Raw genomic sequence first — 26,352 nt, 5'->3', positions numbered from 1 at the left:
CAGAAATTGCCCACTTCTTAACAACTTAATACAACACTACTCCTCTCTGTTGAATGTTATGCTCTAGAGAAAAATCACTACTCACTATAACCAAATCATCTATATATTCGGATGGTGTAGCTAAATTACAGAACCACATCCCACTACTGTTGAAATCCATTCAGAATGCAAGCTCATTTAAAGCACAACTAAAACATCACCTATCAAATCAATGGATCTCTTCCTGTACATCTTCATGTAAATGCCACTTTCACCCACAGCTTGCCATAACTTCAAATCATTTCTCTTTATTCAGAATCCTATGTCCCATAAACAGTCTTCACTAATACCTGAATCTCACAGCTCTGTACACCTTTTTATGGCACTGCTTACTCCCACTTATATACTACTGATATAAATCTTGTGATAGCTGTATATATAATTGTTTCTGAACCTGCTTTATACCCGACCTGTTAACTACAGTATTAAAATTTTCTGCCTATGTAGTCCCGTTTATTACTTTATTTGAATTTCACATGATCTATTATCTGTTTGACAAACCCACTAATACACCTCTTCAAATGCTCAGTGTTTTACATCTGCTAATGCACAAGTATCTTTTATACTGTAATAGTTGCCTTTGTTTTCATAAGAATGTAATCTAATTAGCAAATGCATGTGCAATTGTTAATGTATATTACTGAATGCCTGTTAAAAATATTGCAATCTGTTGGAGCTTTTCTGCCCAGGCCTCAGCTGAAAAGGTGTTTTTGATTAAAATCATACAAACCCAGTAAACAAAAGTAAAATAAATAAAAAATAAGATGTTGAAGAAGCAATTTGTTAACACAGAGGTGAAGTAAGAAATATCTAAGGATAAACAAACTAACCAAGAGGACATGCATAATTGGAGCATGAGATATAAGATGGGGTAGATGGTGCTGGAGTTATGAAGAGTTTGGTGAGAAATGAAACTTTTTAATTTAAAAGATCAAGTACCTTCTTTATGCTGTGAGCTTGGTAAAATCAGCAACAGAGGAGAAAAAATAATCTCTTTTGAAAATGATTTTTCAGTTCAGAGAGTGTGAAAGCAAACTTAGTCCTGACCAGGCTGTATAGTTAATAAGTAGAAGTTCAGAATGTTATGCACGTAATTTTTCTTTTTCTTCTTCTGGGGTCATAGCCTTTAATGATGTACAAGAAGCCCTGAAATATCCACAGGAGTATGAGTCTGTGAGTGTCCCTGTGCATGCAGAGTTGGCAAATGATGATACAGTAATAAAGGATAATAGAGGTCTCACTGAGGATTAGTGACAGAATGATAGTTTGCAAAGATGACCAGCTGAGCAAGAACCATTTTCCAAAGTTCTTTAAATACAAAACACAGTAAAGGAGAAAGCAGCCCTCACAAAAAATAAACAAATAAATAAAATAATAAATAAATAAATGGCTCCAGACAAAGTAGCCATGACGATTTAAGTTCCTTGCTTATCATAGCTTACATTTCTTATGTACTTATTTAGCTGGGTAATGTATCATTTTATGACTAATGTGTATAGAAGATTAGAGTTTGAATGCAAAATTTATATGATAGATGATGAGAGGAAGAAGAATGCATGAAAAGGGAAATGTATTTTAAAAGTTTGTTGACAAGGGTATTTAGTTTCTGTCTAAACGACTTATTTGCAGAGGAGAGCTTAAGCAGGGGTCTTTGGCCTGGTTGCTGCTGTGAGAAAGCTCATTTTGAGGGGATTTTTGACTTAACTGTGTGGAGTACTATTTTCAACTATGTGGACTTTAAATTTGTTAAATATATTATTAAATTGCTGGAGACTTGGCTGGAGCGGTATCTTGTTGCTTGGTGGTTATCCAGTGACACTGGTGCCCTACACAGAGTGTTTTGTGTTTTTTGTTTTTTTTTAGTTTCTCTATCCAGTGTGTGGTTCCTGATAAAATCGTGTTTGGGGATGGGAAAGAGGAAAATGAATTAAAGAAATACACTTCTAATTCTTGAGAAAAAGCAAAGACATATTAAAGGCTAAAATGGAAAGAATGAAAAGTTTTTAAAGTTAATTAATTGGAGATGATTCAATGGCTCAGCATGAAATGGAGGAAAATAGATGGCAAACATAAGATATATTAGATAAAAAATGATTTCTTGAAAAAGACACTCAAGGAGATATATATATATATATATATATATATATATATATATATATATATATATATATATATATATATATATATATTTTTTTTTTTTACACTCCTCAGGGGAACTCAAGAGATACTTGTAGTGTGATCGCTACAAGATAGGTCACCAATGATTGTTTCTAGTTTACATTCGGTGTCTGGGAACTGTAGTAAAATCTCCCATACTTAGGCATTATAATCAAGACCTGTATACTACAAAGATTAGGTGCGGGAATATGAAAAATAAATGCTGGAGTATTCATAAGATGTAGAAGTAGAAAAAATATGTGTGTAACCACAACTGTTCTTAGTAACAGCAAAAATATGCACAGGCACTAGCTGGATAAATTATAAATCCACTTTAATCGATAAAATCCAATGGTTTAGCGCTTTCATCTACACACTGATAGACTTTTTCAGAACAAATTCACATATGCTTGCAATAGTTTAAATAAATCCAAGCATCCAATCCGTTTCCATCATGAATTAACATTCAATTAAAGAAATACTCATTTAAAGTGCACCGTGCTTTATCCTGACGAGTCAATGCAATTTCATATCATTCAAAATAATAAAATATATAAAAAATGCTATGTAAAATATGTGTGCTTACTAAAATATAATTTGTGTACAAACCATACTCAGTCATAATATTTAAAATAACGCATTAAAAATTCAGTAAACTAATGGTTCGTAAAATAATGTATAATACATATACATATATCATGATAATGTAAAAATTCATAGTGTATTAAAAAATATATCTTTTGGTCTGATTTTAATGTATATGATTATCCAAGATAGGTTTGATAGAAATATTTTCATTTAAACCGGGATAAATGGAGGCATTCAATTTTATCTGCCACTTAACTTCTCTTTTTCCTAATTTTTTCTTTATACTGCCTCCTCTCGGATTAGAATGTATAGTCTCCAGTATACCAAAAAGAAATTTGTCGCAACTACCATTTCCTTTTAAATGTTTCCATAAGGCATTCTTTTCATCTCCTCTTTTTATACAATAATAGTGATCGTAAATCCTATTCCTAAGGCACCTATCCGTTTTCCCTACATAAAAGCAGGAATATTTCGTGCACTTAGCTAGGTATACTATATGGGAAGTTCTGCAATTGCCTTTTTGAAAGACTATTTCAGTTCTGTTAATGTCTTTCAACACTGTCTTTTTAACATTTATGATGTAGTTGCACTGATTACATTTTCCCACATTTGTTTGTACCCATCTGTGCATCCTTACTATTCGCATTCTTAGTCTTATTTTCAAATTCATTTTTCAAATTAAATCCATTCCTAAATACAAATGAAGGTCGTGTTCCAACAGTGTTATATATACTATTATCAATTCTCAAAATATTCCAATTTCTTTCCACTATTTTCTTTATATCTTGTATGTAAGGTGTGTACTGTAAAACACATGCCCCAGTGTAATAAGTACCCATTGTCCTACTATTGTTCTCTGCTGTCTTAGAGTCATCTTGGATGGCGGACCCTATGATCGGTTTGTATCTAGTTCCTCTATTGTTAACTACGTAATCCTTTAATTCATTGATCATACTCATGGGGTATCCCCTGGTTCTAAACACGTTGCCAATGAAATCTAATTCAGTTATCAGATCCACATAATCAGATGTCATCCTAGCTGCTCTTATATATTGCCCTTTTATAATACTTCTTTTTTGTGAATAGGGATGGCAGCTGGTGTATTGCAAATATGAATTACTGAAAGTGTTCTTTCTGTATATTTTAGATTTAAACCCTCCATTTCCCATACTAATACAAGTGTTGAGATATGGTATTGATTCAGATTCTATACTGAAGGTGAAATTCAAAAAATTACGTCTAGTATTCAAATAATTCATAAAGTCACGTAGTTTAGTCTCTCCACCATTCCATATAATAAATACATCATCCAAAAATCTTGTATACAAATTGATGCAACCATTCCATTCAGTTTCCAAAATATATTCGTTTTCTCAATCTAATAAAAATAAGTTAGCAAATATGGGAGCGCAAGCCGCTCTCATAGCTACTCCTTTACTCTGTCTGTAGTATTCTCCCTCAAAAAGTACATAGTTGTGTGTTAACACAACTTCCATAAATTCCATCACTAACAACTTTTTATCCCATCCTAAAGTACTGTATTTATCTATACTATTACTAAATCTCCTCATACCTTCAGCCAGGGGTATACTAGAAAAAAGATCTACTACGTCAATAGTGATGAAACAAATACTAGTAGTGTACAGATCCGGTGTAAGTCTTCTTAAAAAGTCCCATGAATCTACCAATAAATGTCTTATATTTTTGTATAACGGTTTTAACCATTTATCTATCACAGATCCAAAAGGGAACGTTTTAGACCTATTCCCAGAAATGATGGGACGAAAGGGGGGATCCATCACATTTTTATGTACCTTGGGTATCCCTACAATGGTACTAATAGTGGGAAACTCAACTTTTAAGTAATTGTACAAATCAGCATCAATGCTTTCATCTAACAAAAGTTCCTCTAAAAACATGTCAATTTTTCGATAACCTATATTTGATTGATGGGTTAACAACAAAGACAACGCTCAGTGTGGAAAAAGGAATAATTATACCCATAGGGATTCTAATTATAGAAAGAAAGACAAACTCCAGATGAATATATGGAATAGTAAAGAAGATGATGCTGATTTTTTAGAAGAAAAGACAATATGGAAAAATGGAGACATGAGGCAGGGCAAGAGATATTACAATTGGAGAGGGGACCATTGGAAAAATCAACAGAGAAACAAAAGGGGAACAGAATGGAGAAAAGATTGAATATTATAAAACACAATGATGTACACTACAGTTTAGGTGAATACAACATTTTTAATTATACACACCTAGACATTAAAGAGGAACATTTTCAGATATTCACCAAAGGGATGAAATTTGTACTTAATAAGCCCATCAACATAGTAGAATATATTGTAGACTTTAAGAAATATATACGAAAAATTAATCTCCGTGTACAGTTAGAAGGAAAGGAAAGGAGGTTGACGAGTGAGTTTAGAAAGCGAAGTACATACACCCCACCTTTGAATAACACATTGGCCACATTTGAAAAGTTGGTCATAGATGAAATGTATGAATATGCAAATAAATGTAAAAACAATAAAATGAAATACAATTTAAGTTATACCGAATACAATTTAATTAATCAACTTAAAATGAATGACAATGTGCATATTATGAAACCAGATAAGGGAGGGGGAGTTGTACTGTATGACGTCATGGAATATAATAACAAAATCAATTGTATTTTATTGAACTCTGGAAATTACGAAATTTCTTCTATAAATGAAGTAAATATAGGTTATCGAAAAATTGACATGTTTTTAGAGGAACTTTTGTTAGATGAAAGCATTGATGCTGATTTGTACAATTACTTAAAAGTTGAGTTTCACATTATTAGTACCATTGTAGGGATACCCAAGGTACATAAAAATGTGATGGATCCCCCCTTTCGTCCCATCATTTCTGGGAATAGGTCTAAAACGTTCCCTTTTGGATCTGTGATAGATAAATGGTTAAAACCGTTATACAAAAATATAAGACATTTATTGGTAGATTCATGGGACTTTTTAAGAAGACTTACACCAGATCTGTACACTACTAGTATTTGTTTCGTCACTATTGACGTAGTAGATCTTTTTTCTAGTATACCCCTGGCTGAAGGTATGAGGAGATTTAGTAATAGTATGGATAAATACAGTACTTTAGGATGGGATAAAAAGTTGTTAGTGATGGAATTTATGGAAGTTGTGTTAACACACAACTATGTACTTTTTGAGGGAAAATACTACAGACAGAGTAAAGGAGTAGCTATGGGAGTGGCTTGCGTTCCCGTATTTGCTAACTTATTTTTATTAGTTTGGGAAAACGAATATATTTTGGAAACTGAATGGAATAGTTACATCAATTTGTATAAGAGATTTTTGGACAATGTATTTATTATATGGAATAGTGGAGAGACTAAACTATGTGACTTTATGAATTATTTGAATACTAGAAGTAATTTTTTGAATTTCACCTTCAGTATAGAATCTGAATCAATACCATATCTCGACACTTGTATTAATATGGGAAATGGAGGGTTTAAATCTAAAATATACAGAAAGAACACTTTCAGTAATTCATATTTGCAATACACCAGCTGCCATCCCTATTCACAAAAAAGAAGTATTATAAAAGGGCGATATATAAGTGCAGCTAGGATGACATCTGATTATGCGTATCTGATAACTGAATTAGATTTCATTGGCAACATGTTTAGAACCAGGGGATACCCCGTAAGTATGATCAATGAATTAAAGGATTACATAGTTAACAATAGAGGAACTAGATACAAACCGATCATAGGGTCTGCCATCCAAGATGACTCTAAGACAGTAGAGAACAATAGTAGGACAATGGGTACTAATTACACTGGGGCATGTGTTTTACAGTACACACCTTACATACAAGATATAAAGAAAATAGTGGAAAGAAATTGGAATATTTTGAGAATTGATAATAGTATATATAACACTGTTGGAACACGACCTTCATTTGTATTTAGGAATGGATTTAATTTGAAAAATGAATTTGAAAATAAGACTAAGAATGCGAATAGTAAGGATGCACAGATGGGTACAAACAAATGTGGGACATGTAAGCAGTGCAACTACATTATAAATGTTAAAAAGACAGTGTTGGAAGACATTAACAGAACTGAAATAGTCTTTCAAAAAGGCAGTTGCAGAACTTCCCATATAGTATACCTAGCTAAGTGCACAAAATGTTCCTGCTTTTATGTAGGGAAAATGGATAGGTGCCTTAGGAATAGGATTTACGATCACTATTATTGTATAAAAAGAGGAGATTAAAAGAATGCCTTATGGAAACGTTTAAAAGGAAATGGTAGTTGCGACAAATTTCTTTTTGGTATACTGGAGACTATACTTTCTAATCCGAGAGGAGGCAGTATAAAGAAAAAATTAGGAGAAAGAGAAGTTAAGTGGCAGATAAAATTGAATGCCTCCATTTATCCCAGTTTAAATGAAAATATTTCTATCAAACCTATCTTGGATAATCATATACATTAAAATCAGACCAAAAGATATATTTTTTAATACACTATGAATTTTTACATTATTATGATATATGTATATGTATTATACATTATTTTACGAACCATTAGTTTACTGAATTTTTAATGCGTTATTTTAAATATTATGATTGAGTATGGTTTGTACACGAATTATATTTTAGTAAGCACACATATTTTACATAGCATTTTTTATATATTTTATTATTTTGAATGATATGAAATTGCATTGACTCGTCAGTATAAAGCACGGTGCACTTTAAATGAGTATTTCTTTAACTGAATGTTAATTCATGATGGAAACGGATTGGATGCTTGGATTTATTTAAACTATTGCAAGCATATGTGAATTTGTTCTGAAGAAGTCTATCAGTGTGTAGATGAAAGCGCTAAACCATTGGATTTTATCGATTAAAGTGGATTTATAATTTATCCAGCTAGTGCCTGTGCATATTTTTGCTGTTACTAAGAACAGTTGTGGTTGCACACATATTTTTTCTACATTAGTCGGCTGTTCTGGGTATCGATTTATAAGATGTAGGAGTAGCGAACATAATGGTAGAATAGCTAAGGCTATTGTTTGCACCTGCTGCTTCAAAGAAAAACTAGGAAACCATGAAGAGCCAGTATCAAAGCAAAACTCTGGGGAAGCAAAGGCCTACTTATGTAAATATGGAGGCAGTATAAAGATGCAGTGATCTCCTTATGTAAATATGGAGGCAGTGTAAAGATGCAGTGATCTCCTTATGTAAATATGGAGGCAGTGTAAAGATGCAGTGATCTCCTTATGTAAATATGGAGGCAGTGTAAAGATGCAGTGATCTCCTTATGTAAATATGGAGGCAGTGTAAAGATGCAGTGATCTCCTTATGTAAATATGGAGACAGTGTAAAGATGCAGTGATCTCCTTATGTAAATATGGAGGCAGTGTAAAGCTACAGTGATCTCCTTATGTAAATATGGAGACAGTGTAAAGATGCAGTGATCTCCTTATGTAAATATGGAGGCAGTGTAAAGATGCAGTGATCTCCTTATGTAAATATGGAGACAGTGTAAAGATGCAGTGATCTCCTTATGTAAATATGAAGACAGTGTAAAGATGCAGTGATCTCCTTATGTAAATATGGAGGCAGTGTAAAGATACAGTGATCTACTTATGTAAATATGGAGACAGTGTAAAGATGCCGTGATCTCCTTATGTAAATATGGAGGCAGTGTAAAGATACAGCGATCTCCTATGCCTTGTGAGTTTTCATTGAACTTCTTATTAAAGGAGTGATAACTTAATCATCAAAGCAGACAGCATTAGTGGTTATGTCAAAGGTGAATAAAGATTTGTGTCTGTCATTCTGTTACAATTAACCACTCTTGATCATGATTATAAGTTTTGTATAATATAATATATAAGTTTTGTATAATATAATATAGTAATATTTTGTCCTAGCAAATGAGAGGTTTTGAGCTTCTGGAGAGAGACTTGACTGTTGTCCTAGGAGTTGTTACAGTGAAGTGTGAAGGGCATGGAACCAGGTTAGACTGAAGGTTTATTTATTTATTTATTTCAGTTTGGTTACCGGGGAAGTCCACTGGGCTCAAGTGTGCCCGTTTTCAGTTGAGGCCTGGGGAGAAAAGCTCCATAAAACATAAAGAAAAGTTATATTATTACAAGTCAAAAAGGTTTCAAAATATGGAACAGTTTTACAGTTTACAGTGAATGAGGCAGTTTACAATTGACATACAATCTAGGCATAATTAATGAAACAGTATATGATGCTCGGAACACCGTGGAGAAAAAATTATTATGAAGAAGCAGATATATTTACAAAATTGGGGAGTCTTATGTGTAGTAAGGAAGATAAGTGAAAAAGAGTTATTTGTGCCCTTCATTGGGATCCACCAGACTTTCTATTTACAATATTTACAAGGAGGATGAAGTTGTAGAGAGTTGGAATCCACTCTAGGATTGTAAAGAGAGATAACCAAGTCAAGGAGAGAATCTGTGGTGCAGTTATGGAGTATTTTAGGTAGGGTGAAAGCAGGAGTGTTTCCATTTAGAGGCTAGGTAGTTGAATAGCTGGGTTTTGTAGGTAGTTAAATAGCTGGGTTTTGTAGGTAGTTGAATAGCTGGGTTTTGTAGGTAGTTGAATAGTTGGGTTTTGTAGGTAGTTGAATAGCTGGGTTTTGAAGGTAGTTGAATAGCTGGGTTTTGTAGGTAGTTGAATAGCTGGGTTTTGTAGGTAGTTGAATAGCTGGGTTTTGAAGTTGTCATTATTTGATGTAGGCCTTAGAGAAGAAGGGAGAGGATTCCTTTTTTGCCTCGTGAGAAGGATAGTTTAGACAGAAGGGTGATTTAAATGCCTGAAGAACTACACTTTTAAATGAACTGATGTTGAAGATGCCATGTGCAATGCTGCCATTACTGATGGAGGCTAAAGATGACCAGCCAATAACTGATAAATTTCATGAGTAAGTTGTTTAGAATATTGAAGATTCAAACAAACTCCACTAGCAGCAATGAATACCCACAGACAAAAGATTCATTTTTAAGCACTTTTGTTCTTTAATTTCATTAGACCTTCATCAGAAAAAAATCTAAACTGAATTAAAAACCATTTAAATAACCCTGCAAAAAGGTCAAATGACCCAATCAGACTAATAGAAACTTACAATGGCTTACATCACACTTAAACCAAATTAAAGAAACATACACTAAATATTAGTATGCAAAGACTGTCAACTAATAAACATAAAAAAAAACATTCAAATTTGAATTTAAATATTAATTAAATATTCAAGTATAATTGCACTGCAGCAAAATATATTAAATGGATGGTTGCCATGGTACATATATAAGGCATTAGCATAGCGAAATTTGAACAAAGGCAACCTTTGCACATATGGCAATCTGTAGTATACTTTTTATATTACTGCAGCATTTTATTGGTGTCAGTTTGTAAACTGATTATAGGTGTGAATACTTTGTAGACCCTGGTATATGGACCATGTAGTCTAGATACATGTTGAATAATGATTGACTGCATACAGTGGAAATATGAAAATAAACAAATAAATAATTAAATTATTGCTTTCTGAAAGTACCACAAGGAAGTGCTTGACAGCTTTATGAGCAAGCTTCATTTAATTCATCAGATGTAGGATATTAATGGACAAGAACAATTAATTGTATCTGTTGGCATACGTGTCTATTACTGCTTGGTTTATCTTTTTAAGTTGTATTTAATGTTTGTAAATGTGTCTGAATTAAGTGTGCCCATAATAATCAATCAGGTGATTTGATTTCAGATTTATTATTACATTGTACAATTTCACATCACAATAACCCTATAATTCCATATTTGTTTGTTTGGAATACCAAAAACTCAAGAAATATTTAGAAACTCTAATGTTTGCCAAGAGGATTAAGACCAAGCTTTTTGGTGTTTTTTGTGGATTGTAAATTAAAGGTGACATTGGACTTGTTCCTAAAACTTTCATGTGATTTGTGGCACTTTTTGGATATATTAAGGACAGCCAGTTTTGACAATGAAATTTTATTGGAAACAGTGGACATTAACTACAGGTTTGCAGTCATTCCCAAGACATATAATTGTTATGGTATGGGTAGGGACATGTTATTGGAATACAAGGTTTTATTAGACATGGAAATTGATTTAATGAACAAATGCATGGCAATTTTTTTTCCATATTGTTTATCATTCTAAGGGGAATGAATGTGACTCACAATACCTTGTGTTTATTATCTATTTAACATTGTACAGGAATGTCATGCTTAAGGTTTATTCCATAGTGACCCACATTATCAACACCCCTGGGGGGTTAGGCCTCCCTTTGTGAAAGGTCAGACCAAGTGAATACATTTTTATTTTTTTTTTTGTTTGTTTGGTTGGGTCTGATTAATGTGATTTTTGCTATTCATACATTCATGCACGTTTTGTAATTGTTACTTAAAGGAGCATTGTTGTAATTTTTCAAGGCAGTGACTTCATACATCTATTTTTCACTATGTCAACAATATCTATGTGGGTAACGAGCCCTATTTACTAGTGAATCTATGTTTTATTGAGATGACAGTAGTTGTTGCCTTTCTGATTTAGATTTGTGTGACTAGGACTATCTGTGCTATATATTTCATTCTTTTTTGATTTTCATAATCATTGTTTGTGTTAAATTGTTCTTAACATTTAGTGATAGTAATAGGCAGGCCTACTTCTAGGTTCCATCTTGATGGTGAGTCAGGGCATGGGTTTTTGAGATATACATTTGGACCAGGCATTTCATTATTATATTGTAGTTTACATTGGGTGTCCCTATCATATTCCTGATTAGCACATCTTCTATTTAATTTTCTTTATATATAAACTAAATAGGGACATATAGGTGGTGATTACCTAGGACCAATATGGATCTTATCACTATATTGTAGTCTATTGGCTGACAGAAACTGATTTTCATACTTTTTATTGTAATATGGTATTAATATTACAATTTTTGGTTACACTGTAATTATTGTGTATATAATAGCTTGGTTATTACCCACCTACACCACCTACCTGCTTAATCTCACATCCTAAACCAAAGCAACCATGCCACTAGGTAATACTGTTGTAATCCTCACCAGCACTATTCTAGCCTACATTACATCCTACCAAACAGCTACAGTCATAACCCACAACCATTTCCACTGCACTCTCACATCAACTCCCCACAAACACCCACTGCATAATTTCATTACCACAACCACAAACTACCTCTTCCCAGTACAACTACTCAATTACCAAACCCCACCACATTTGAACACAAAAGTTCCATAAAATACAACACATGTGTTACTGCATATATAAAACATGTTCTCAACACTCTCTAAACTTGCTCTCAGTGGAGATGTGCACCCCAACCCTGGCTCCACAATCACCAATATTTACACAAACCCCCTTCCACCCAACTCCCCCATCACCTAAATTACAAGCAACAAAAAAACAAATGACGTCCTCATTATGTCTCTTAACATCAGAAGCATCTGTAATAAAATCCAAGACCTTCATGCCTACATAAGCCTGTAGTCCCCTGACATCCTTAGCCTAACTGAATCATGGCTCAAACCTCACATCAAAAGTGAGGAGATACTCCCACCTGGAGACAACATGCTCCGTAAGGACAGACTATCCAGAAAAGAAGGAGGTGTGGCACTGTTGTACAAACACCACCTCAATATCCATATTCTCACCACATCAGTTCCCCATTTTGACAAGGAAAAAATACTTTATACCACCCTCTAATTAAACCCTAAAAAATCAATCAACATTATAGGGTGCTATTTCCCACCAGGCCAAAATATACCTCCCCTTGAAAACCTACTAGACTGGGCCAATCTCTCCCTACCCCAAGAAACTATCATCCTCGGGGACTTTAACATCAGTTGGCTATCCTGCAATAGCAACCACCCAGCCCTCCACCTAAATCTCCATGGTTTCTCTCTACTAATACAAATCCCCACTAGGATCAGTAAAAACCCCAATAGCCACATCATTCTTGACTGGGTCTTAGTTAACAAAGCCCCTCACACCTACCTAGCAGGCTGTTTACTTGACTCCCTCATTGACCATTCCCCAACCTTCCTACTAAAAAATCACATTAATGATTTCAAACCCATTACCCACAGACTTATTCACAACAAAGCATATTTTAAGCCCAATTCCTTCACCTCCTCCCTCCAGAATGTAAACTGGTCACCTCTAAAGTACCTCAACCTAAACAAAGCAGTCCATTTCTTTAACAGTACCAATGCCCCCTTGAGAAACACAAGAATCAGAACTAAGACCTCCCCCTGGCTACAAAAAAACACCAGGGGCCTTATGAAAACCAGGGATAAAACAAGGGAATGCTGGCATATAACTAAAAACCCCTCAGATAGGCAACTTTTCCTTGACCTACGTAACAAGGTTAAAAAGCAAGTAAAAGCAGACAAAGCCCTTTTCTATCAGACGTCCCTAAACTCCTCCTAAAACAACCCCAAGCAATTCTGGTCCACAATTAATTCTATACTCTGCCCAGGAAAAGTAAGCACCCCCCTACCAATCACCCTTCTCTCCACCAGTAGCATTGCTGATTCCTTCAATAAATACTTCACGGAATCTGTGCTATCCCCAACAAAAAAACACTTCCCTGCACTAATTCCCCCCTCACGCAACCCAAAACCACCCTTCCCTACCTTCTTTCTCTCCACAGTACCCACCTCCTACATAAAAAGACTCCTGACAAAACTAAAACCCATAAAACTAGCAGACGACTACCTGCCCACTGAATACCTAAAGATATCAGCTGATGTCCTAGCTTATCCTATTTCCATATTAATCAACTGCTCCATATCTGAATCCTATGTACCCACGCTATGGAAAATATCACACATCATTCCCCTCCACAAAGGTGGTCCCTCCACTGACCTCTCCAACTACTGCCCCATTGCCATCCTCTCCCCCCTCTCCAAGATACTTGAAAAATGCATCAACTCACAGGTCTCCAAATTCCTCCTTAACAATAACCTCTCCAATACCCAGCATGGTTTCAGACCACACCACAGCATGACAACTGCTCTCCTCTCCTTCACCAACACTATCCTCCATCACAAAAACAATGGTCTCCTCTCCTCTGTTGTATTTCTGGATCTATCTAAAGCCTTTGACATTGTGTCACACAATCTACTATTCTCTGCTCTATCTGACCCGTCTTTCTCCACACCAGCCACAAACTGATTCCACTGCTATCTACAAGGCCACCAGCAATCAGTCATCTGGGATAACAATCTATCCACTCATCTCCCTGTTACTCTCGGGGCTCCCCAATGCTCCATCCTTGGCCCCTACTTTTCTCCCTTTTCACCAACAACCTGCACACTGCCACCAAACATACCTTCCTCATACAGTGCGCAGATGATTCCACCCTCATCTGCTCAGCCCCAACTCTTAACAAAACTCCAACAGATCACCCAAGAATCTTTCTCTTCAGTTGAAAGCTGGCTATCTAATGCCCAGCTTCTCCTCAATCCAAATAAAACCAAACTCCTCATCTTCCAGTCCTTCAAATCTACCCCAAACAACCCACATTTCACTATTCAAGCCAAGGATAATACCTTGATTTCAGCAACAGTCCACACAAAACTATTTGGCGTACAGATAGACAATAATCTCAAATTTGACACCCACATATCACTAACAATAAAAAAGTTCACAAAAAACTGGGTGCCTTATATAGAAGCTGCCAATACCTCACAAAACCAGCAAGAATCTCTATTGCCAATTCCTAACTAATCGCCACCCTACTCTACGCATCACCAATACTTACAAATCTTAAACAGTCAGACCTACACAAACTCGAAGCCTGCTGCAATAAAATTGCAAAATTTGCCACTGGTGCCTCTTACCACAGCCACCACTGTGTCTCCCTTAGGCACCTTGACTGGCTTGAACTCCCACAACTCCTACACCAAACTCAACTCACCTTTGCTCATAAACTAGTAAACTACCCTCTCTGAATCCCATCGCTCCATACAATTCTCCAACCCTACCACTCTTCTAGACCACTACGCTCCTGCAACAAAAATGTACTCCAGATCACCAAAGCCAAAAACTCAGCAAGTGAAGCATTATTTTCCTGCACTATATCCAAGCTCTGGAACAACCTTCCCACTACCTTAACTACACTTCCTTCCTGCAGTCTTTTCAAGACTGCACTTAAATCTCACCTAAATTCTCACTGGCTTTGTCCTTGTCCAAACCCCGACTAATACCCCCCCAACCCTTTTCGCCTTTCCCAGATTTAGATAGCGTATTCCCTCTATCACTATAAAACTGAACTGAAGATTACTCACTGCTTGTTAATCCTTCCAGGATTTAGTTAATCATTTAGTCTATTATTGTTATCTAGTTACTGTTTAGAACATTTGTAGCTCTGTGTTTTACTTCTTATTTCCCATTGTTAATTAGAGCTTACTACTCAAATGTCCCTAATTTGCTCCTGTATTTCTCCATGTCATGATCACCTCTACAGTATCCATACCTTGATTGTTATTGTTTACCATCTACCATGTCTTTCTGTGGAGCTTTTCTCCCCGGGCTTCCGCTGAAAAAGGACCTGCGTCCAGTCGGAATTTCCCGGTAAACAAATGTAATAAATAAATAAATAAATAAATGAATAGTTCTTGAGAACAATTTCTTTTTGTTTGAGAATGAACTGTACAGACAGCTTTAAGGGATGTCAGTGTGGGCTGTTTCTTCTCTGATGTTTGTAAACCTGTTTTTTGAAAAATAGGATAGTGATTTTGCTTTTAAATCTAAGATTGCCCAGTTTATTATTAAATTACATGTGCAATTTTTAGAGGTTATTTTCATGTTGTGGTCTGTGTCAGTGAAAGACCTGTCTGATTTTATGATATTTTTAAATTCTTTATCTCCCTTTTTAATCTTCTCTTATGATTCCTTGATTATCAGCATTAGTTTTTGGACATACCACTTGGTAAAGATATGGACAAGGGTGAGTGTGTATGCAATATTTATAGAAACTCTACATTCAGTAATTCGTACCTGCCATAGATAGATGAAACAAAATGTGGTTAAGGGGCAGTGTGTAAGGCTGTTGAGAATGTTTTTGATGACACCACTTCTTTTAAAGAGTGTAAGGTATTGAATCAAATGTTTATGGATAGGGAGGGAGGATCCCACTAAGTTTGTTAATGAGATTATAGATGAGGTTGCAGGAAGAATAGAAGTTTCTTTTAACCTTATTCTTAAAAATGAACTATTAACAGCAATAGGAAAGAGACAGATACATGCTAAAGTTATGTGTCTGTGTTTTTCCAAAGACATAACAAGCATACAGAACAAACTTACATATCAATGGTTGGTGCTGACACAGAAAGGGGAGGTGATCAACTCTGTTAAAAAACACCATTTATTTTTAAATAAGTGGAGACTTAAACATTGAGACTGGAGCACAGCAATAATGTCAAGTATGTTGGATACAAGAATGTTGTGTTGTTTTACAGAATAACAACTTGCGGAAGCTACAAACAATGCAAATTTATTAATACCATTTCCTGTGTCTCTATCAGCCCCACACATATATTATTATGTTGTACTGTTCATTTTTACTATAATACTAAATGACTAGTCTGTCTAGCTATTTGTGTATCTTACTCTACATATTACATTGGCAAGACAGAGAAGGGCTTAAATAATAGAATTTAACAACACACCTATGCTATTCTGGAAATGGATACAAAAATGCATTGTGAAGACATTCCTAGGTGTACCCTAAGTTTATTAAATTTGTCATTTTTATTATTGAGACTGTAAAAAATATGCTCAGGGGTGACTGGAATAGCTTGTTGTTGAAAAAGAATCTTTATTGGCAAATATATCTTAATGCCTATAAAGTACCTGGGTTGAATTAATCTGTTTCTATGTCCTACATATTGAAGGACAGACAAATTCACTTGTGACAAGTTTGTGACTGGTCATTACACCAGTGTATGACTTTCTTAGTTTATGATTGATCATTAAACCAACATATGACATTCTTAGTCTGTCATTGTTCAATAGACCAACATATGACTTTCTTAGTATATGACTGATCATTACACCAACGTATGACTTTCTCTGTGAGTATAAGAAGAAGCATAGTGTTGTATTTTTTTTTATTCTGATGAAATCTGCCAAAGTATGAATAAAAGAGCTTAATAAAACGTACATCCTAGATTGAAGGCTGCCTGGTTGCCTGTACTAGTTAACAGTTTTTATTTGGTCAGAAGTTTGTGGGCAACTGCTTATGGAGCTCAGTATGGCACATAACACAATAATTTAAAATAATAATAGTGATGCACCAGTCACTACTCTTTTTTTAGAGATTGTTTAATTTGGGTTTATTTGGGATTTATTAAAAGACTGCAGTGTACATGTGCGCATATTTATAGAAATGATGTTGTCATGTAAATAAATGAGAGATTAAAACACAACAATAAAAAATTGACACTGAAAATCCTTTTGCCTAAGTGATTAATGGAATACATGCCTTTAGGCACAAAGCCAAAAGGCTTTACAATGCAGTCCCAAAGCCCAGCTGAAATCGCTATCAAAGTAGTATCTCAAGAACATTTGTAGAAAACTCTTGCCAAGGGTATGTTAATTCCATCAATAGTTCTCTTTATTTCAAATCCTTCTATTTAGCAGCAGCTGCTGTTTACATTTCTGCAACTGAAGTTCTCCTGGCACATCTGGGTACAGGTTCATCTGCTTTCACTGCAGCATAATGCGTTCTCTGCCTATGTTCGAGTTGATTTCGGTTATGTCTGTCTCCTCCCATCACCTGCAATATAGGGGTGCAGCTGTCTTTATTAAACATCATCTGTAAATTCCTGGGCTCATTGACTCACTGAGTGACTACCTGTCATAAATCTTGACTCCCTCATTTATACGTTTAGATATTTTCTTTTAATGAGTTATGTACAAGGTTATTTTGTGTGTTCCTGATTTTAGGCATTTTGCTTTAATTCTCCTTGTAAAAGGTGGATTTTATGTCAGGCTAATGTACTGACACTTTTTTAGCTTACAGCTTATTATGCAATGCCATAAAAGGTAGTATTTGCATATTGTGAGTAGAAATGTTTGTGAATACTTATTCATATATGTTAAAAGCCACTGTCCTTTGTGTGAAAACATCATTTTGCCTATGTCAACGTTAATGTAAATATGGATTGTGAATTGTTGATAACATGCTAAAACCAGCTATATTTTGCATAAAACGCAATAATTCGCACACAACCGGAGTCATGCCTGAAAGAGTCCAAGTACCAGTTCATTACCCTTTTAATGAAAGTGAATAAATAAATAAATATCATTCCCCGTCATCAGCAGTGGACAGAGAAGGCTCTAAGGTCAACAGAGACCAGGCTGAAGACCTGGAAGCTGTCTGGAGAGAAAGTACAACACTTCAAGGAATTACTCAGCGCTCTCACACCCTAAGAACATGAGGAAATGGGTGGAGTCGAAGAAGAATCGTAGCGCCTCTAAACAGCATGTGTGACAACTGCGGAACAGTTGTGTGGCTGAGCCAGTTATGGAAATAAGGTACATAAGGAAAGCTGGTGGTGGAATGCAGAAGTCCAGGAAGTCATCAAAAGAAAAGAGGAGTGCAGGAAAAAGTGGGAGACAGAAAAGATGGGCCAGGCTAGGAAGGAATACTTGGCTAACAAAGAGGCTAAGAAATGAGCTGTGATAGCAAAGAACAGGGCATCGGAGGCACTCTACCAGCTTCTGGAAAGTGACTCAGTCCTTGGCATATAGAAACTACATCAGGTTGCAAAGCAAAGACAGAAGGATAAAGAAGACAGACACCCTTCATAAGGGAAGCCAGCAACAACCTGCTCACTAGTCCACAGGACATCAAAGGCATATGGAAGGCGTATTTCCAGCAGCTTCTGAATGAAGAAAAACCCACAGAAGATGTACTGCCCCAGAAACAGCTACAATGAGAGAAGAGGAGGAGCCCACCCTAGTGGAGGTAAGAACAGCACTAAGGAAAATGAAGTCAGGGAAGCAGTAGGCTCAGATACAATCACACAGATATGATAAAGATGCTGGGTGAGACAGGGGAGAAATGGTCCTGAGGGTACTCATAGCCATGTGGTGAGAAAAGTGTACCCCCAGATGACTGGAGAATAAGTACACTCACGCCAGTGTACAAGAAAAAAGGAGACATCCACAAGTGTGGGCAGTACATAGGCATCTAATTCCTGTCACATTGCATGAAAGTTCTGGAGAGGATGACTGACAGTCACACACAGTAGTAGACAATAAGATGGGAGATGAGCAGTTGAGATTCAGATCAAGATGCAGCACAACTGACCCAATGTTTGCAGTGAGACAGATAGTTGAGAAGCTAGAGATGAAGAAAGAGTCCAACTGGGCAATCCTTGACCTGCAGAAAGCATATGACAAGGTCCCAAGCAAGCTGATTTGGGCAGTACTACAGTGGTTCAAAGTCCCAGAAACATTGGTAAAATTAGTGTAGGCTATGTACAAGGCCCCAGTGACTCCAATACGAGCAGTGTCCAGTATCAAAGAGGGGTACCCAGTGGGAGTGGGTGTGCACCAGCATTCATCTCTGAGCCCATTGCTGTTCATACATGTGATGACCTACATTAGCAAACAGGTTGGAAGGGACAAATCAACAAAGCTGCTGTATGCAGACGATGTGGCATTACATGCAAGCTCTGAGCAAGAACTTCAGCAAGGCTAGAAGAATAGAATGCAAAACTGAAGGCACATGGAATGAAATTTAGTACAGACAAGACAGTGGTAATGGCAGATTACTGGGGAAATCAGAAGAAGCTGAGAATTGAGATAGAAAGGGAGCTAGTGGAACTGGTTAATAGCTTTAAGTACCTAGGAGGGATGATTGAAGAGAAGTGAAATCTGAATGAAGATGTCAAAGCTAGAATTTTAGGCATCAGGTGTAGTCGATGACAGAACAATGCTAAAAAAGCCAAAAAGTAAGGTGTACAAAGAAAAGAAGACATAAGAGCAAAAGCCAAAGTAGCTCCAATCACAGAAAAGATCTAAGAGGACAGATTAATGTGGTTTGGGCACATGTGAAGGAAAGCAGAAGACAATCTGGTAAGGAAGATTTCAGACAGACAGGAAGAAAGTAAGAGGAAATGAGGATGCCCGGCAAAGAAGTGGATGGATTATGTCAGAGAAGATCTGTGAAAGTCTGGCATGAGTGTCGAAAAAGGTAGGAGTGTGGCATTGAATCAAAAGATAAGGTGACAGCTAACATGACACTGCGACCCCATGTTGAAAATGGGAAAAGGAAGCAATGGTGATGGTGATCCTGCTGGGTCCTCTTTCTTCATTTTGCAACATTACAAATGTTCAGTGTGTTTTATTTATACATTCAAAGCCTTATACAAGGATGTCAAAGAGTTTGTCACTTATCGAAGGTGGATCAGAGGCTGTAATATCAACTATCCTTAAAACCTAAATAAAAATCCATGAATACAGCAGCACGGCTTCAGCTAGATAAAACTTTAATGTTGACAAAAACCACACAGAGAAAGAAAATGTGAAGTGGGTCAGTAAGCGGTTTCACATAGCCCCACCATGCTTCCTCAGACTGTCATAAAATCACCCGCATTAGTCATCTATTTAAAGTAAAGGCCTACTACAGGTTCTAGTAGTTATTAAATCAATTGTCTTAGCAACCACTTCCATCAGTTAGTATCCACACCCTTCACTTACAGCCTAAGTAAAAAACTGAATACATAAAGCTAAAAGCATCTTAAGACGACTATATAAACAAACTGTAAAAACACTTATTATGTATATATATCTTACTCGTGCTATTTTAAATATATTATCTATACTAAAACATAAATACTGAATGTACAAAAAATATATAATAATGCGTACATATGATATGTGAATATTCAACAAATAATTAATGTTTCAACTTCCTATCTTTAAGAAAAGGTTTCAAACTGATGGAATCATTTAACTCAAAACTTTTATCGGCTTGTAGCCATATGATCCATTGTTGTTCAGCTTTTTCAGTGGTATTCGTAATGTCTCTCATCCTTAATTAATTAATTACTTGTTGAATATTCACATATCATATGTATACATTATTATATATTTTTGTACATTCAGTATTTATGTTTTAATATAGATTATATATTTATAATAGCATGAATAAGATATATATACATAATAAGTGTTTCTACAGTTTGTTTATATAGTCATTTTAAGATGCTTTTAGCTTTATGTATTCAGTTTTATCTAGGTTGTAAGTGAAGGGTGTGGATACTAATTGATGGAAGTGGCTGCTAAGACAATTCATTTAATAACTACTAGAATGTGTAGTAGGTCTTTACTTTAAATTGATGATTAATGCGGGTGATTTTATGACAGTCTGAGGAAGCATGGTGGATCCATGTGAAAGCGCTTACTGACCTACTTTGTATTTTCCTTCTCTGTGTGTTTTTTGTCAATATTAAAGTTTTATCTAGTTGAAGCCGTGCTGCTGTATTCGTGGATTTTTATTTCGATTTTTATGGACTGTTACGAAGAGGCTTTATTCCTGACAGTGACATTTTTTCTCCTATCCTTAAACCCTATCAGTTTCTTTTTTATAATAGTAATTGGTAAAGCATTCCACAAATGCTAGCTGTACAGTCAAATGCCATACCTTGCAACTTTGATCTTGCCAACTTGACATCCACTTAAAGAATGGTATTTAATCACCTCTGGAGATAAAATAGCCCCCTTCATACAATTTGATTTAGTAACATTATCCAAGAACACCTTCACAAATAGACTAGGGTAAGACACTAGATTACGGACTAGAAAGCTGATCCCCAAGGTAGTCCCAAACATCATTTTGCATACATTTGAAGATCTAGATGAGGTCCTTAAGTAGATAAGCTTAACAGGAACAGTGTACTGTGAAACTGTGCTATATTAAGTCCAGTCCAGTTGTGATTTTATCATACATCAATAAATTTAGTATCCTCTCAAAACATTTCCTCAGAGTGTATGTTAGACTAATTGGTCTGAAATTATCCCTGGGTATTTCTCACCTCCACCCACGGGAATTGGTGCTACTATGGAGTCTTTCCAAGCACCTTGTACATAGCTGTGTTTTATGGATTCCTGGAAAAGGTAGGGTAAACATGTGATTATGAATCCTATAATGAATCTGTCTGGCTATGCTGTAGTGTGAAACTCAATGACCTTTATTGCATTGTTTAACAATTTATCAGTTATTAATGGATATGAGACAGTAATCTTAATCACCTCAGGAGATAAAATAGCCCCCTTCATACAGATTGATTTAGTAACATTACCCAAGAAGCCCTTCACAAAGAGGCTTGCGTCAGACACTAGATTATCTTTCACACTAATATTTATATCTAGAGATGTATCCTTTCAATATTGTCTAAGATGTTTATAAAATATTTTTTCTTATTGTTAGCAGTCTGTACAGCCAAATTATCATATTTACTTTGAGATGTAAGCAACGCTTTTCTAAATGTATTCCTTGCACTTTAATATTTTCTTATTTTTTCAGACTATGTTTCTTTTTTGTATATCTGCTAGAACTGATCCAACCTTAGTTTTGTGAAGCCTTTTTGCTTACCACTTAACCACAGCTTAATGTTTTCTCCTGAACTGTAGGAAAAAATGAACAATAACGTCATTAATGTATTAATACATTTTTTTTTCCAGCAGTCATTGATTTTTTTTGAACGCATACTTTCCTCTTGGTTCCATTTCTTAAGGTAGTTATCACAATATAATCAGCCTTATGAAGGCTTTCCTAACATGATTTCCTGTCTGTATCCTTTTATTTTTTTAATAAATTATGACATGATGCTAAGGTAATCAGAACCAAGTAATTCTGGTTCAGTCATGCAGCACACAACTAAATTAGAGTATTTTGCCCAAACTATAGCTAATATTTTTCCATTCCTAACACCAGCAAGTCATCTTGGGTTAATGTTGGAGCAGCTATGCTATTACCTCCAAATATAGAAAAGTTAGCTAAAGTGTTTTCATCAGAATCCATACTAGGAAAGATTCCGTCCCTCTCTCTCTCTCTCTCTCTGTCTCTGTCTCTGTCTCTCTCTCTCTGTCTGTCTCTCTGTCTCTCTCTCTCTCTCTGTCTGTCTCTCTCTTTTTCTCTCTGTCTCTCTCTCTCTCTCTGTTTGTCTCTCTCCATTTCTCTCTCTCTGTCTGTCTCTCTCTGTCACTCTCTCTCTCTATGTCTCTCTCTGTCTGTCTCTCTATGTTTCTCTCTGTCTCTCTCTCTCTCTCTCTGTCTCTCTGTCTCTGTCTCTCTCTCTGTCTGTCTCTCTCTCTCTGTCTGTCTCTCTGTCTCTGTCTCTCTCTGTCTCTCTCTGTCTCTCTCTCGCTGCCTCTCTCTCTCTGTCTCTCTATGTCTCTCTCTCTCTCTGTCTGTTTCTCTTTCTCTCTCTCTGTCTGTTTCTCTCTGTCTGTCTCTCTGTCTCTCTCTCTCTCTGTATGTCTCTCTCTGTCTCTCTCTCTCTGTATGTCTCTCTCTCTCTCTGTATGTCTCTCTCTCTCTCTATGTCTCTCTCTCTCTCTCTCTCTCTCTCTGTCTCTCTCTATGTCTCTCTCTCTCTGTCTGTCTCTCTCTCTCTCTGTCTGTATCTCTGTCTCTCTCTGTCTGTCTGTCTCTGTCTCTCTCTGTCTGTCTCTCTCTCTATCTCTGTTTCTCGCTGTCTGTCTGTCTCTCTCTCTGTCTGTCTCTCTCTCCTTTCTGCATCTTGGTCCTTTCCTAGTGTTCTAAAGATGGAAAAGAATAGATTTTCCCTAGTGCTATGGCCAAATTACTCTCAGGTCAGTATGATTACTACCTTTGGTGTGCACTGGAAATAAGCTGTTGGCCTGGTATGTCTAACCCTGCCAAAAAAACTTAGTAAACACATTAAGAATTTGATATAACATTAGAAGATTTTGCTGCAGATATGAACGTTTTTAGTTCTGTATTATCCATTCCCAACTCTGGATGGGAAGGAATGACATGTGGAAAGCACATGTTTATAATGAAAGTGTAGACACATATTCTGGAAACTCAGTATTCAGTTATCCAACTAAAAGGACGATATGAAGGCTATCCTGTTTTAGAGAACTCCCTGGCATTGCTGGAGCACTGCAAAACACTGGAGCAGGACAGTACACACATCACAGAGATAGGCAACTTCTATTTTTACATGGCTGTAGATTGGCAAAATAAGTGTTTGTAAACTATACATGACGGATAAAAAGAAAGCATGGAAAATGGAAACTACTCCCACAGCTGGGAATGGTACTGAATGTTCTCTATTCATGGGTTTTGCATTATATGAATGAAATCCACACACTGGAAAACATGTTGCACAAGGGTTTATGCATTATGCCTTTCACAATACTTCACTGGGATAAAAGAGGAATGGCTGTGTTGTGACAGCATCAGAACCAATGTAAAGTGAATAAAGAATGCAGTTGTTACACAAAAGTCATTGCAATAGCTGTAGCTTTATAGGGTACTGTAGAGGAATATAATGAATGTCTGTTGTACTACTACAGTAGAAGGTTCCAGCAAATGTACGGTAGATTCACAATCTATACTACACCCTGGGTGTAGCTATTTTTTTTTTTTAGTTTTCTTTATAGTTCTGATGTTTGCCTGATGTATATGTCTGATATGTAGTTAATTCGGTGTGCTGTTTTCTAAACATGGTAATTTACCTGAAGTAACATGCATAGAACACAAAAACATGTTCTGTTGCTGAAAACACATATTTTTATTTTCTAGGACCCTCAAGTTGCAATTCCAAAAGGTACACTGCTAGCGATTATAATTTCAACACTTACGTATCTCGGAGTAGCTGTGGCTGTAGGTATGTTATGACATCTCTAACGGAGTTAATTCAGCATTAGGTATGTTATGACTTCTCCAATGGGATTTATTCAACATTAGGTATGTTATGACTTCTCTAACATTAATTCCGCAGTACGTAAGTTATGACTTCTCTAACTGATGTAATTGAACAATAGTTTTGTTATAACATCTCTAATGAAGTTAATTCAGCAGTAGGTATGTTATGACATCTCTAACAGAGTTAATTCAGCAGTAGATCTGTTATAGGATCTCCTTCACAATATCGAAATTTCAAAGCATCGAATCACTGGTCTGTGAAGTTTTGAAATATCAAGCCTTGTCAGTGGAGATTGCCATACAGTGCGCAATGGGAACATTACCATTCTCTTCAATGTAGTGCGATCTCAGAGTTGGTATATTTAAGTAACAGGGAGCGTGAGGGGTGCAGCCCCCCACATGGGGGGTGAAGGGGTGCTTGCCCCTGCAAAAATGTGAAAGGAGAAGTTTTGTAATGTTTTAGGGGTTTTTTGTAAGGTTCGATATTTCAGAAGTTCAACCCTCTGTCTTTGATGATCAGAGGTTCGATGTTCTGAAATTTCAATCCTTTGAAGCAGACCCATGTTATAACATCTCTAACAGAGATAGTTCAGTGGTTGGTATGTTATGACATCTCTAATGGAGTTAATTCAGCATCAGGTATGTTATAACTTCTCTAACATTGTTAATTCAGCAGTAGGTATATTATAACTTCTCTAGCAGAGTTAATGCAGCACTATCCTGTGTGATACAAATGTTAAGCTTATCATACAAGAATGCAAGAATTTACTCAACATTTCTCTTGATAAAAACTGACACTGAGTATTTTAGCTGTATACATGCTGCCTGACAGTGGTATACATTCCAAACTGTTTCCAGCTCAGCTGTGGATGTCATACACCACTCGGAGCTTCTGAATAGAGGTCGCTGTACAGTGAGGCTCAGGAAATTTACCCTTTTTCCCACTGTAGTGTGATCTCGGTGTTGGTGTATATAATTTGCAAGGGGTGTGGGGGTTGCAGGAGGGCTTGGCCCCCTGCAAAAACATACAAAGGTAGATTTTTGTTTTGAAATAATGTGTTTAAATGGAGCAGCTGGTTGTTCATTGTTATGACTTTTGGCATTGTAAATGTTCGTTCATGTGAGTTTTATATTGTTTTGTCTCGTTCTTTTAAATTTTGGTTATGTGAAAATTCAATAGATTGATGTAGATCCATATACATATATATCTAAATGTGTATAAAATAAACTCCTTAGAAAAACAAGGATGAAAATGCTTAGTTTTGTGGTAATAAAACTGTTGGCATGAGCTTTATGTGTGTGTGCATGCCTGCATGTCTATGTGTGTGTGTGTGTGTGTGTGTGTCTATATATATATATATATATATATATATATATATATATATATATATATATATATATATATAGATATATATGAACTAAAATCCGAATATCTCAGTACAACTGGTCTAAACACAAATCTAACCCAGTATAATTAAAAAAAATACCTCCCCAGCACACCCATGTGAATTCCTCCAAACTATATATTACAACCTGCAGTC

At 35.9% G+C, this 26,352-nt stretch overlaps 1 protein-coding gene across 1 annotated transcript in view; it reads left to right on the top strand.

Moving 5' to 3' along the window:
* Nucleotides 1-26,352, top strand: part of LOC122787830 (solute carrier family 12 member 2-like) — a 1,020,929-nt gene that overhangs the window by 307,080 nt on the left and 687,497 nt on the right. Inside the window, exon 9 of the mRNA XM_044054742.1 lies at nt 24,689-24,773. Coding sequence (XP_043910677.1) covers nt 24,689-24,773 — 85 coding nt within the window. The remainder of the gene's footprint in view (nt 1-24,688; nt 24,774-26,352) is intronic.

Source organism: Protopterus annectens, chromosome 13.part0 (genome assembly GCF_019279795.1).
Source record: "Protopterus annectens isolate FY-2018-M chromosome 13.part0, PAN1.0, whole genome shotgun sequence".
Lineage (NCBI taxonomy): Eukaryota > Metazoa > Chordata > Ceratodontiformes > Protopteridae > Protopterus > Protopterus annectens.
The sequence above is the reverse complement of the archived record's forward strand: the minus strand, read 5'-3'. Positions and strand labels throughout refer to the sequence as shown.